The sequence below is a fragment of the Perognathus longimembris genome, chromosome 8 (genome assembly GCF_023159225.1).
Source record: "Perognathus longimembris pacificus isolate PPM17 chromosome 8, ASM2315922v1, whole genome shotgun sequence".
Lineage (NCBI taxonomy): Eukaryota > Metazoa > Chordata > Mammalia > Rodentia > Heteromyidae > Perognathus > Perognathus longimembris.
Window position 1 is genome coordinate 18,889,845 of NC_063168.1, and position 15,720 is coordinate 18,905,564.

At 32.7% G+C, this 15,720-nt stretch overlaps 1 protein-coding gene across 5 annotated transcripts in view; it reads left to right on the forward strand.

The window, feature by feature from the left end:
• Positions 1-15,720, forward strand: part of Ehbp1 (EH domain binding protein 1) — a 270,123-nt gene that overhangs the window by 124,830 nt on the left and 129,573 nt on the right. For 4 of the 5 annotated variants that reach the window (XM_048352600.1, XM_048352599.1, XM_048352598.1 and 1 more), the window contains exons 8-9: positions 4,186-4,308; positions 9,750-9,987. In XM_048352600.1, coding sequence (XP_048208557.1) covers positions 4,186-4,308; positions 9,750-9,987 — 361 coding nt within the window. Of the gene's footprint in view, positions 1-3,471; positions 3,577-4,185; positions 4,309-9,749; positions 9,988-15,720 lie in introns of all 5 variants that reach the window. The other variant, XM_048352602.1, reaches the window with a different exon arrangement.

Consider the following 15,720-nt stretch of genomic DNA (forward strand, 5'->3'; position numbering starts at 1 on the left):
TGCATTAACAGGGTTTTTTTGTTTGTTTGTTTGTTTGTTTTTTGCGCCGTGGATTTATTGTCCTATTTGAGCAAGTAGTAGGGTTGAAATTATCAGTAGTAGGATAGCAACATAAAATTATTAACATTTTCCAAATGTGTACATTTTCAGTGAAGCTAGCTTCAACAAGTAATAAAATTATATAAATATGTTGGATTAGGATTAGGGTAGTATATTTTCTGGAACGTTTCCTGTGGGGGGAAAATTAAGTAATACATTTTTGTTAAATCTCATTTTTGTTTTTTAACTTTTTCAAAATAAATTAAAACATAATGACAACAAGAAGTTTGGAAGAGAAAGTTCTCTTTTAGGAAGAGAAATATATAACAAACTATAAACCACAAGAGTATATATAATAAACTGTAGAACCAAGAGTAACTGCCAGTTGAACTATTTTTGCGGGAAATTTCACGGGCTACCCCCAATCGAATAGCCCCGTTTCAGGGTAAAAGCTGTTTTCTACACAGTCACCTAGGATCCAAGCCTGGCATTTTCTCAGACTCTTTTCTCAGTTATGTCTGTAAAATCTTTCTCCTGAACTTATTCTTTAATCAACAAATACTCGTAGAGTGTTTTCATTTGTGGTGTTTTGTTTGCTATCCTATTTTTTATTTCAAGTGCTACCTACCATCATGTTGCTGCTTCTGGTGCACTGATCTTTCTATGTATTTGTGGAAACTATGCTCTAAGAGTAAAGTTTACATTCTTTAGTTTGATCACAAGTGTGTCTTCATGATAGAACATTTGCCAACCATATCTCATTGCAGTTCCCATCCCTGGCATCTTAAATCCCAAACAGCTTGTGTAGTTCCTCTGATATATCGTGCATTCTTTGCCTTCTTTTTTGTTCTCATGGAATCCTTCCATTTCCTCTTTGTATTTTAATAATCATAACATTTTTGTTTATTTATCTTAGCTCAAATGTTGGGAAAAACCCAAGAAACCCTCCATATCTCATACTGACTTATATTCTGCTTCTAGTTTCATATAACCTTCGATGCTATCACCATCATAACATTAACCATATACTTGGTATTGCTACTTGTCTATCTGTTTTACTAAATTATAAAGCCATAAGAGCAGTTACTAGCTCAGGCATATAATAGGTATTGATAACTATTTATTAAATTAATGTATGTCTTTGGAAGTTACTTTTTATACTAATATAGGAAACATTGGTAAAGATAACCAGCTTAACTTTTCATTCTGTTAATATGAGTTAAAGCTGAAGTTATGAATGAAGTAAGGATTTCCTTAAGCTAAGAATAAAACAGAATAGGAAGGATACTTAGGCATTTAGTGAAAAAAATATAGAAGTATTACCTTGGATTGTTAATGAAGAAATCATCAGAAAAAATATGATAGAGGAAATATTGAAAACATTATGATGTAAGTAATTTAGTCTTTTAACAGATTCATTTTAGTATTATCTGAACAAATGTTTATGCCGTACCTAAAACTCTATGGAAAATATTAATATTTTGAAAGCAAGAACTAGAGTTATTATTTCATTATTTCTCACAATACTTACTATATAAGATGTTTGCTTAACAAGTAATTTCTGTTCTCAGAGATTCAATAAATGAAAATAAAATAATTAAAACTTTTTAACTATTCAACAAAAACTAAATCTTTGAGCAATTAAAATATATTTCAACCTTGTAATTGTACATCTAGTAATATAGGGCAAATAAGTGATACAAATTATACAATCAAATGTATATATTAATAATACACAAGGGGTATGCTATTTCTGAGAACTGACTGATAATATATTCCAGTTTCCTCCCACTTACTACATTAGCTGCTATTACTTAATATTACCTTTTAAAATTCTTATTTTCAAAGTTTAAAGCAAATTAAAAATACTACTAGTAATTCATGAACAAAATCATAAGATTAATAATCACTTAATAGTTGATCCTCCATTACTATTTTATTTTTTTAAAAAAATTATAGTGTTACCATGATTGATCAAGGAAAGCTAATGGTATAATTTATTAATTAATTCTACCTACTGAAATATTTGATATATTGGCTTGAGTCAGAGTGAAGTTTAAAATTAATGGTAGAATAAAATGGAAGAAGGTACTCTTTAGTCAGAATAGAAGTAGAGCTAAGTCTTAGCCCATTTTACTGCTATTCAGATAGGATTGAAGAGTTCAGTTTAGGCAGTATGTACTACTTCTTTTTCATGGCTTTCTTTGACTAATTCAGGCAATTCAATCATGCAAAATAGATTTTTTTCATTTGGGCAAGGGAAATTAATACGTTTATTGACTTTTCCTGTGTATTTTGCTTAAAGATCTATAACATATTTCTAATAGTCGACTATTTTAGCAGTCATTTATTGTCTGTCTCAATGTCTATTTGTGTTTTTATAGGTTGTAAATTTTCCAAAGACAATGCTATATCTGTTTTTCTTTTTATCTTTGTGAAAAGAAAACAGAGGACTTGGCAATATTAGCAAATAAATATTTGTTCAGCAAATGAATGTGTGAAGGAAACCATAATAAAATGTGCAAATAAAACTTAGCATGAACATAAATTTGTAGTTATGAGGAGCAATAGTATTAATGTCAGATTTATTAATGTCTTCTATTTCTAACCATTTTCTTTCTCTCTCACAGAATAGTAGGGATCTTTGTGGTTTATCCTCATATTTAAATATTCCCCAGTTGAACTTTAGAAACATCAATTACTAACTAGAATATCCTAGTAGAGACTTGATATCCTGTTTCTATGTTGTGTAATTTTTATCCATTGAACAATAATTTCATAAAATATAAATAATTGAAATGTTATGCACAAAGTGAATTCTGTGTATATTTTTTTCTTTTCATCCTTGTCTTTTTTGTTCTGTCTGTGATTGGCTACATTATAAGATTTCGTAAAGTGAATACTTGAGTTTGCCTTAAAAGAACAGATCGTATATAAAATAGTAGAAAATAGTAGCTTGTTTATTTTTGGTGTTGATTTTTTAAATTCTAGAATGTGAATTCTTATTACATAAATGATTCATGTAGCTATATTATTAAAACAATTAGTTTAAATTTAGAATATTTATAAAATAAATGGTGACTATCAGATGACACTTATTATTTCATTTATACCACAGTTTATTTTTACATGTGGCAAAATGTGGTTGCTGAAAACCAGTGTCAATCTCTTTAGGTTATTATTTTTGTTTTGTGTTTATTAACATAGTTATGTTACTAACATAAATTTTAAGAAAATGCTTTCTACTTTAAAATATAAGTACAATATAATAGTCACTTAATTATATCTGTTAAAGTTCATCAAAACTAACATCCCTGAATATTGTCTTAACTAACTAAACATCATCTGTCTTTTTAAATAACAGCATGCTTCTGCTGCTCATTAATTAAATGACCTTACCTTACATTTGTCTTGACTGGCTTCTGTTTACAGAAATTGTAAACCAGTTGAATGCTCTGAGCAGCTTAGATGAAGATCAAGATGACTGCATAAAACAAGCAAATATGCCTTCAGCTAAATCAGCCAGTTCCTCTGAAGGTCTAAGAGCTTTCCTCCTTTCTATCTGCTTCTGATTGCCTGTATTTACTGTGACCTGCTACTTCTTGACTTCTGTCTGTACTTAGCTGTCAGTTTTGTCTTTGTGTTCTTTGTACAATGTTTTCTTTGGTAATTTGTAGTTCACCAACAGGCAACAAGATAAAAGAATTTACCTTTAGCGCAGTCTTGTATCAATATCCTATATAGCGATTTAAAAACATCTTCTGAGTTTAATACATCATATAAAATTTCTTTAATATTTTTATATATTGTATATGTTTTAATATTCATTGCTTCTCTATTAGGGAATGAAAATTTTTCCTTAAAACCTATTTTGTGCTTCTAAAGTTGAATAAAATACATTTCAAATGAAAATGCCTTTAGTATAGTTTGCTATCATATAATTTTTAAACTGATGTACATTTTATTATCTTAAAATGTTGGTATACTACAAAATACTTGAATGGCATTCTGCTATTGATAAAATATTGTATCTCATCATTTGCAGGTATTATTGATGTGAATTTCTAAAGTTCGAAATGTTTCATGAATGATCAATAATTATGCTTCACCTTAACTATAGTGGACTTTACACTTGCTTATTTTCAGAACTTATCAATAAACTTAACTTTTTGGATGAAGCAGAAAAAGACTTGGCCACTGTGAATTCAAATCCATTTGATGAACCTGATGTAGAAGAATTAAATCCATTTGGAGATCCTGACTCAGAAGGTAGAATTTTTCTATACATTTACAGTGTTTGTAAGTTAAATTCTCTTGAACTGCAAGGTTAAGAAAAGTTTTACATCTGAGTTCTGGTGGCTCATGACTAATCCGAGCTATTCAGGAGATTGAGATCTGAGGATCATGGTTCAAAACTAGGTTGTGCAGGAAAGGCCATGAGACTTTTATCTTCAGTTTATCAGTGAAAAGTTGAACATGGAGATATGGCTCAAGTAAGTGATAGACCACTAGCCTTGAGCAAAAGGGCTAAGAGACAGTGCCCAGGCTCTAAGTTCAAGCCCTTGTGCCAGCACAAAAGAAAAGAAAGGAATCGAAAAGAAATGAGATTTGTTGGGCACTGGTGGCTCACATCTGTAATCCTAGCTACACATGAGGCTGAAATATGAGGATCATGGTTCAAAACCAGCCCAGGCAGTAAAGTCCATGAGACTCTTATCTCCAATTAACCACTAGAAAGCTGAAAGTAGCACTGTGGCTCACAGTGGTAGAACCCTAACCTTGAGCTAAAGAGCTCAGGGACAGCACCTAGGCCCAGAGTTCAAGCCCCAAAAGATTTGCTTGGGAAATGAGAGCAAGAATGATGGAAGAGGTGACTTTGATTAAGATGCATTGTACTCATAAATTGACATGTTGAATTGAAATCCCTTTGTGCAACTATTTAAAGAGAATTTTTTTAATTTACTCAAAAGACTTCTTTTGAGTAATTTTTTCACAATGATATTTTGTTTTTTTTTGTTTTTTTTGTTTTTTTGTTTTTTTTTCTCAAATTTTTATTATCAAACTGACGTACAGAGAGGTTACAGTATCATACGTTGGGCATTGGATACATTTCTTGTACTGTTGATATTTTGTTTAGTATCATCTTCAGTTGCTCATTAGTTTACTTTTCTACTGAATTGTTTTTAAAGAAAATAAAACCCTTATATAGACTTTTACCTGGTTTATGTATTTTTAGTTTTGTGTTTGGTGAAATAGATAATAAAAATCCAAAGTTAGAGATAACAGTATTTTACCTAGTTAGCATGTAGTAAGTGCTTATTGCACCAACTACGTCAGGCTATAGGATATACTAATAATGATGTTGCAGAGCTTTACTCTGGTGTTCAGAGACTCTCACTATCCATCTGGCCCTATGTCTATCTATATCTTTGGCTTAAAGTCCTACTAGTGAGAATAAGTTGGGCATGTGATAGCATAGGGCAGAGAAAATGAAGAACTATTGCATCCTGTCTGTCTTGTCTGTCTTTTATCATACAAAGAGTAAAAATGCATTTTTTTGTTGTTGTTGTTGTCGTTCCCTAGTCATTTTTCTTGTCAAGTAGTTTTCAACTCTTAAAGCTTGGATAAGATAAGGACTGTTGAAGAAGTGAGACTTGTCTAATTAAACTCTGCTCAAAGTAATGCAAGAATGATTAACCACTGTTTATATCTTTTTGACTGCTCTTATGAAATCTTCATGCGCTTTTAGGAATTTTACTACTACTGCCTGTCATGGTGAAAATGAGGTTTTAGCTTCAGGATTCACTCTATTAGAGCAATATCATTTCATAATCCTTCCTCCATCTCTTCTCCAACTTTCCCCTTCTTACCAGACTCCAAACTAATAAATTTATATTAATGATATTTAATTTTGTTTGTGGTCTACATATTGTGAACATACTTTAAATCTTAATAAAGGTTACAGCAAATCTTACAGGCAGTTGATTTAACTACCTTTTCTTGTAGATTAGGAAGCTGAGTTAGAACAGTTAAATGATTTGAACTTAAGGTGAATACAGAAGAGTTAAGGTTCCTAAACAAATATCTTCTTTTGACTGCAGATAGCCTTTGATTGTAAACTGCATATATCTGAGTATATTTTCAGAAAAATATTGCCAAGATATTTTGAGACATTAGTATTTGGATTTTTCATTTACAAATGATTCGAGTAACTTTTCTAAATATATGTGGCTCTTATTTCTGAGCAAAAGAAAGGGTAACAATGTATAGGATTGAGTTTCTCTTTATATGAGGTATGCCAAACTGATTTAGAATCTTTAATTATGCTCATAGCTAAGGCAATTATGTGGCAACTGGTATTCTTTTTTAATACATGACTTTTAGAGAATTTGGAATAGCATTTTCTTTTTTCTGGTGTTTTGTTTTTGTTTTTGTTTTTTTTGCCAGTCCTGGGGCTTGAATTCAGGGCCTGAGCACTGTCCCTGGCTTCCTTTTGTTCAAGGCTAGCACTCTATCACTTGAGCCACAGAGCCACTTCTGGCTTGTTTTATTATGTGGTACTGAGGAATCGAACCCAGGGCTTCATGCATGCTAGGCAAGCACTCTACCACTAAGCCACATTCCAAGCCCCTAGTATTTTCTTTTTAGAGAAGTATTCTTTTAGAAATAATTGTTCAGTGATTTAAAACTTACATCTTCAGGCAACAAAAATATTTGGGAAAAAAGAAATATGTTGTGGTTGTTTAGAATGTTTCTTCTTTTTTATTTATTTTTATTGTAAAGGTGTGAGGTACAGAGGGGTTACAGTTACTAGAATGATTTTTTTCTTTCTGTAATTTTAATTCTACTCATTTACTTTTTGCCATTACAGCTCCATTTATCCTTATATTCATTTACCTTAGTGACCCTTTTAGGCAATTATTAAATGTATGTGGTAGTGTTTGTGAAATAATCTTACCTTAAAACTTCCTTTGAGACCTATTCTATCATCTTCAAATCTTGTACTATAGTTTACATACTTACTTTCTTTTGGATCATTTTTTGCTGTCCTTTTCCTGAAAGTATAAGTAAAAATCTTATTTCCATTAATAAGTTTTGTCAGTTTCTTTAGGATCTGTGCCTCGATATTTGGTAATAAAAAGTTGAGTAAGCTCTTTTTGGTAGGCTCTCTTCCTCTAAAGAAAATAGAATATATTTCATTACCTTCTCATAAAGATCTTAATAGTATTTAAATATTGCATGGTATTACAAAAGATCCATAGTAACTGAGTCTATTACAGGGTTTGTTTAAATTCATTCCATATTGATCTATATGTTTTTATAAATTCTGTATCATGCTTTATAATTGCTTTTCAGTGATGCACAGAATTCTAGTTCAGAAGGTTTCCTTTTCAGTGTAAAGACAGATTTTCTAAGTAATGTGTAAAATGTAGCTAATTTGACTTTAAAACTTAAATGTTACTTACTACATTGTGGCTTGTGCCTATAGCCCTATTTCCTTAGGAGGTAAGTCAGGAAGTTCACTTGAGCCCAGAAGTTTTTGAGACCAGACAGTAACAATAAAAAAAAAAATCCATTTTCAAAACTTATAATTAAGTTAGAAGCTAAAATTTTAGTAATTAATATGTCATTTATAAAACTTTCTAAAAATAGTAATCATATTGAGTTGAAATGTCACTCATGAAACAGAATTTTCTTAAGAATTTTAATAACCAATTTTCTGCTATATGTTAATAATTTTGTTAGAATTTCTGGTCATGATTAAAGTTACTTTTTTTTGTACCAGTGCCAAGACTTGAGTTCGGAATTGAACTGTTTCTTATATTTTTTCCTCCCTCAAACTGGCTGTTTATCATGTGAACCACAGCTCATCATCTGGCTCTTTTCTGGTTATCTAAGATTCAAGTCCAGACTTTCCTGCCCAGGCTGGTTTCAAACCATTACCCTTAGATCTCATCCTACTGAGTAGCTACAATTATAACCATGAGCCACTGGTGCTTGGCTAAAATTACTTTCAATATACTCTAAAATGTATTACAAGTTTGTGAATCTTGATTTTTATAAAATTTGCTTTCAAGTTGAAATTTGATAGTAAAATATTGAATAATTTAGTATAACAAATCTGAGTATACTAGTACGATTTTAGCATAACACTTTCTTTCAGCTTGAGGATCTTTGTGTTATTCTAATTATTAATTAGATCCAAGTTTATTGAAAAATTATTTCATTAAAATCTCTAAATATATGATTTTGGGGCTAGGGCTATAACGTTAGAGTATGTGCTTAGCATGTACAAAGCCCTGCTGGGTTCAATCCCAAGCACCAAAAATATAAAAATTGTTAGGGTTTGCAACATACAGAAATCTATTATCTAGAGTCTTAGAGGAAACAAGTTCAATGATGTATGGGTATGTATTCATATAGTCCAAAATAAAATTTTGAATTACCTACGTAGTCTGTGCTGATGTAATTAGCAAGAAGAATTTAAAATTTTTATGTCTTATATTCTTTTCAGAACAAATTACTTTTCTATTTGTATGAAAAATTAATATAATGCTATACTTCCAAGAAGTTTAAAATGTCCAAAATTGATGTACCACAGTGATTGAATTTTTATTGTATGTGTCTTTGACCAAGTGTAGTAAATAAATATGTAAGTATGCAAGTAAAATTCAAAAATAAGTTTTAAAATTTATGTCCATCGTACACCTCAGTTGGTGTGGAGAAGCTCTCAGTCATTACCACATTTATCACAGTTATGTTGAAATCATTATATGATCCCTGCTCTTAATTTTGTAAAAATATGTCTCCCAAAGCAAACGATGCCCATAAAGTAAGGCAAAGTAAGCATGTTTAATTTTAAGTGATAAAGCAAAAAAAAATTTAAGTATGTTAAAAGGTGCATATCTTTAGGAGAGGTCATGTTATAGGAAGAGTAGATCAAACATCTGCAGTACAAAACTAAATGCTCTGCATCGTGAGCATTTTTGTTTTTTCTTCAATGGCCAGTCTCCATGGAGCCATTTCCCGCCAGATTCCAAGATGTATGGCATTAGAATCTCCAAAGGCTGTCATAAAACATTACTGATCTAAAAAGATTGCCAATCAAGAGAAGCAAACAAATATCTTAGATGTTACATTTTTTTAAGTTTCCATAAAATACATTGTTGTTTCATAATTGCTTTTTTTGTGATACTGGGCCTCATATTTGCAGACATTCTTACTAGTGAGCCATACATAACTCCAGCCATGGTTTTGCTCCTGATTTTTGAGATAAAGTGTTGCTTCCTACCTGGGTATTCACAATCCACTCATGTTAGGCTTCCCTGTAGCTAGGATAGCAGGTACGTGCACAGGCCAGCTTTCCATTGAAAAGAAGTCTCTATAACTTTTTCTGCCAGAGCTGGCTATGAGCTTCAATCCTAACAATTTCAGATTCTCAATTAACTAGGATTACCAACAGGATCCACTGGTGCTAAGCCTCATTAGTGTGCTGTACTATTTAAGCCTTCTAGTTTATTGATTTAAGGCGGAAAATATGTTTTGCTTTTTTGCTACTGAGGTTTGAACATGGTTTCATTCTTGCTAGGTAAGTGCTCCATCATTTGAACCACACCCATGGTCCAAGCCTCAAATTCTTGAAAATACTAAAAATATAAGATAGTATCATATGCCATTAATTTAACTTATCTTTTGATATTATTTTATAGAACCAGTCACTGAAAAAGCTTCACCTAAAAATCCAGAAGAATATTTTTATAATGACAGCTATAATTCCTTTAAAGATGTACAGACTTCACAGTATTTGAACCCATTTGATGAGCCAGAAACTTTTGTAACTATAAAGGATTCTCCTCCCCAGTCTACAAAAAGAAAAAATATAAGACCCGTGGATATGAGCAAGTACCTCTATGCTGATAGCTCTAAAACTGAAGAAGAGTTGGATGAGTGAGTACATTTTATTTTGCTACAGATCCCTCTATATATTAAGTGAAGAAATTCTTGTATACTATAGATGGGGAAAATTGTTTTATAGTTTATCTTATACTATTTAACTCATTTCTCATCTGATTTTTTTATAGTCTTAACATTTATTCTCTGTCCCTCTTCCATGTGAGAGTATATTTACCCTAAACTTCAAATAAGGGAGATTGTTCATCGACTCTCTGGTTGGAATTCTAATTGTGTCTTCTATAGAAATCATATTATACAGGCTGGGAATGTGGCTAGTGGTAGAGTGCTTGCCTAGCATGCACCAAGCCTTGGGTTCGATTCCTCAGCACCACATAAACAGAAAAAACTGGAAGTGGCACTGTGGCTCAAGAGGTAGAGTGTTAGCCTTGAGCAAAAAGAAACCAGGGACAGTCAGTGCTCAGGCCCTGAATCCAAGCCCCAGGACTGGCAAAAGAAAACAAAAATGTACCTAGAAATCATAAAAGTCACATTTAGGGGCATTGTACTTTATACTGTAGTTCTGATTTTGACTTATTGAGGATTATTCAGAATGCCAGATAATAAGATCATAATCAATAAATGGATGGTTATCACAAGGTCAATATGAATAGAAAATGTTACTAGAGCTACCACTTTGCTCAAATCTAAGGTGGAGATATAAAAGGATATGTTCACATTGTAGTCAAGAGTAATACAGTACCTATAGATTGTGTCCTTGTTTCTAGAAAGCAAAATTAAAAAATCAGTATGTGGTATCTAAAAAACTAAAAATAGAATTACACTGTGATCCAGTGATACAACTCTTAGGTATTCACCAAAATGAATATAAGTCAGGATATAACAGAGGCATTTGTTGTTGTTATTGTTGTTTTGGTAATGAGGTTTAAACTCAGGTCCTGGGTGCTATCCTTGAGCTCCTTTGCTTAAGGCTAGTGCTCTACCACTTTGAGCCACAGTTCCACCTCCAGTTTTCTGATGGTTAATTGGAGATAAAGAATTTCACTGTAGTTTCTTGTCTGAGCTGCCTTTGAACTGTAGTCCTCAGATCTTAGCCTCCTGAGTAGCTAGGATCATAGGCATGAACTATCAGCACCCAGCAACAGAGCTATTTGTATGTCCACATTTATCACAGCACTATTAAAAATAGCCAAGCTATGGAAACAGACCAGATGCCCTATAACTGGTGAGTTGACCAAGAAAACATGATATATACCAACACAAAATGGAGTATTACTCAGCCATAAAAGAAGGGCATTATTACCTTTGTGGATCCAAATTGAGCCTAAGCTAAAGGCTACTCTATACCTGCCTAAAAAAGCCTCAAGGAAAGGTCCAAAAGAATCAAACTAATTTTAAGTAATTTCACTAAATCCCCCACAAAGCCCAAAGTATTTAAGGAATACAAAAACCAAACTAGAGTTCTGTCCTCTCCTTTGTAAAAACTTAATAAAGGGAAACAAAAGAAGGTCTACCTTACTTGGTCGGGTCAAACATACACATGAGTCTCTGAAAACATCCTCACAGACACACTGAGAATTACTTGATCTAGTCAAAATTTTGTATTCAAAAACATGCAAAAAAGCCCACCTACAACCCTTACAAAATTTAACTAAAATGCAATATGAATGCAAAATAAAGAATTAAAACATTGAACTGTTAGAAAGCTGTGACAATGCAACTTTTCTTTCTTTTTTTTTATTTTTGGTTTTTTGTTTTTGTTTTTCTTTTGTCAGTCCTTGAGTTTCAGATCAAGGCCTGTACACTGAATATGAGCTTCTTGGCTCAAGACTAGCACCCTACCACTTGAGCTTCAATTCTTCTTCTGGCTTTTGGATAGTTTATAGAAGAAAGAATTTCATGAACTTTTTTCCCTGGACTGGCTTCAAACTGTGATCTTCTCATCTCAGCCTCCTTAGTAGCTCCAATTACAGATGTGAGCCATTGGCCCACAGCTGAAACTTTTTTTTAAGTAGACTGCAAAATACACAAAGAATCAGAGTGAAAAATACTTTACTTGGACTTACTCAGAATTAAGTTTTTTTTTCTCTATAAAACCCTTATTAAAATGAAAAGGCAAGCTACAGTATGGCAGAAAATATTTATTGTACATGTACCAGACAAAACAGTTCTATCTAGAAAATGTAAGTGAAGTTCTTAACTTAGTAGAAAAGGAAAAAGAGAAAAGAAAATGGCCAATAAACATTGTACAACAGTTCATCTTTATTAGTCATCAATTAAAGGTGGAATTGGAGGAAGGAGCCACTGCAAGTCTGAGGCCAGTCTGAGGTAAATAGTGAGACCCCTTTCAAAATAAACATCACAAAACAACAATAACTTAATAAAATGCCATTCACACTTGTTTTAAATTATTTAAATTATTTGTTAGGAAACAAATTTATCAGTATCTAAATATATTATACATACAACTGTTCCTAGGTATTTACCCCCCAAAATGAACGGCAATGTGAAAGACTTTTACATGAATTTTACTTTAATAACAAAACTGGGAAAAGCCAAGTAGGGAAATGAATAAGCAAATTGCAGCCTCTCCATACAATGGAATACTATGTAATAATAAAGAAGACAAAGTATACATTACTACATGTATTATTTTGAAAACCATTGTGCTGATTGAAAGTAGCCAGACCAGAAAAAACAAGTACATACTGTATGATACTATTTATTTGAGATTTTAGGGATTAACAAGAGAAAGAAGATAAGTGGTTGCATATTGATCAGAACTAAAAGGAGAGACTTAAAAGGGATGTTTTCAAAGGGAACTTTTAGGGAGATAGAAATATTTGTGTCATGATTGTGGTGTTCAGGTTTCACAATTGTATATATAAGGGAAAGAAAACTCAGCAAGTTGTACCTAAGGATGGACCATTTATTATTATGTATCAATGATAGCTAACTAAAACTGTTTTAATAAGAATAGCATTCTTCTCCCTTATTGGGAATAATTAGCACAGGTTTAGGCAAGTCACAGCAGAGGATCACAAGAGCCCAATAGCTATACCCTTATGATCACATAAGATGATGCTAAGTGAAATGAACTCCATTTTATGGAAATGATTGTTATATCACAGTTGTAACTACTTTCAATATCCTATGTGTATCTATAGTTTCTACTATTGATGATGTTCGTGTATCACCTTCTTGTGATTGTATCTACACTATCTCTGTAATCTTATCTGAGTGTATGGGAAAGTGTGTACTGGAATTAGAATTAGGAAATTCAAAGGGAATACCAAAATTGAGAGACAAAGGGTAAAATAAGAGAAACAACAACAAAAGCAATACTTGCAAAACGGTTTAGTGTAAGTGAACTGAACACCTGGGGGGGGGGGAAGGGGGAGGGGGGAGGGGGGTATGAGGGACAAGGTAACAAACAGTACAAGAAATGTATCCAATGCCTAACGTATGAAACTGTAACCTCTCTGTACATCAGTTTTATAATAAAAAAATAAAAATAAAAATAAAAAAATACTAATACAGAAAAAAAAAGAATAGCATTCTTTAATTGTATCAACAGCAGTATTATGTCACATGAGTATTGCCATAGTAGGAATTCTTGGGCCCCTCAATCTCATTGATTAAGTAATGGGTATGTGACAAATGACAGGTATAAAATATTTAATGATAAATAATATAAATGATATGTTTACTTGTGGTGGATCTTCACTTTCCTTGGAAATATATGGACTTCAGTATATTAACAATATTGGAATATTGGGGAAATACACTTAACAATAGGAATATTTTTCAAACTGTTATATATATGGACTGAAGAAAAACACCTTTGATGAATGAAAGTTGAGAGTAATTGATTTGTGTAAAGGGAGAAATGTAATCTGTGGATTTGTTAGCTCTTGTTTTGAGAGCTATTGTACTTCTAGGTGCTGCATTTTATAAGAGGCATTGATGACTCAGAGGTAAAAAGTTGACCAAGAGTCATTAAAGTGTCTAGAAACTACTCAGATGAGCAATGCATGAAAGCACAGGGATTCTTTGACCTAAACAGATGATTTTTAATGGAACTATGCAGACAAACTTAAAATATTCTGGGACTAAGAAAGAATGGAGTTGATCTTTTCTGTTGTTCTGGAATTTTGTGTTTAAACATTTTCTTATTTTATAACATATATGTATATAGTATATATAATGACTCTTACATGTGATATATGCTTCCACAGGATGGTTACATTTTGATAAAAGCTTAAGAAGTTCAAGCTTTCCTATTTCCTTAGAATGATGCCGTAATTGTCTGATTCCAAACCCAGGTTGAGTTCTCAGTATTAATAAAAACGACATAGTTGAAAATTTGACTCAGCTCCTGCTAAAGTTATTGTGTTTGTTTTCTTTGAAACAGCTATGTATGATCAAAATAAAATTTCTCATGGGTGGTGTAGGTGATGAGTAATAGCCACACACCTAGAGTATTTGAGTGCAAATACAAACTTTATAAGTACAAGCATTCAGTTATTTCAAGATGCATGAGTCTTACACAATACACACACACACACACCCTGCCTTCTTGAATTAGCAAATTAAGAAGATAGCTAATGTTTGCTTAAACTTTTAAAATGACCTTAGTAAAAACTAAAATCAGAATCACTAGGTGTTTCCTTTTCAACCTTTCTTTTTCAAATGAAAGTCAAAGTCTTTACAACTTTCCCATGAATAAAAAGCATTCTAAGTTGCTCAGTAATCTAGGCTTACCAGAGGGACCCTCTAAACAATTCAGCTTTTTTTTTTTTTTTTTTTTTTGGCCAGTCCTGGGGCTTGGACTCAGGGCCTGAGCACTGTCCCTGGCTTCTTTTTGCTCAAGGCTAGCACTCTGCCACTTGAGCCACAGCGCCACTTCTGGCCATTTTCTGTATATGTGGTGCTGGGGACTCGAACCCAGGGCCTCATGTATATGAGGCAGGCACTCTTGCCACTAGGCCATATCCCCAGCCCAACAATTCAGCTTTTTTTAAAGTAGGAATATTCATAGGAAATTCTAAAGATTTTATATCAGCTAGTGTGCTAGTCTAGGAGTAACTTGGTTTGTTAATTACTTCCTTGGTATTGTTCATCTTTTCTCTCTGAAAGTTTGTAGGTATAATATCAGTAGCAGAAATTTTCTAAAATTTATTCTTATTTAGATAATAAACTTGCAACTAGCCGGGCATCAGTGGTTCCTGCCTGTAATCCTAGCTATTCAGGAGGCTGAGAACTGAGGATCTCGGTTCAAAGCCAGCCCAGGGAAGGAAAAGTCTGTGAGAATCATTTCCAGTTAACCACCAGAAAATTGAAAGTGACGCTGTGGTGCAAGTGGTAGAGCTCTAGCCTTGAGCTGAAGAGCATAGGGACAGCGCGCCCAGGCCCAGAGTTCAAGCCCATGACAGACCAAAACAAACAAACAAAACTATGACCAGTTATCAAGTGAACAGCTTCTACTAATCATCCTCCAAAACTATTTTCTTCCTACATTCTTTGACACAGAGTTGTTACAAATAAATAGTATTGAGTCTTCTGATGTGTGATAATAGCAGAACATTTATCTTTTGAGAGCCCACATGCAACCATTTGTGGTATTGTTGTGTGTCTGTTTCTCAAGGAAGCCTGTCATTGGATTTTATTCAGAGAAGCTGCATTTTCACCTTAATGCATTTGAATTGTTTTTCCAATAAAGCACAGATTTTGGAAATGCAAGGAAATGACCACAGATTTCACTATGTA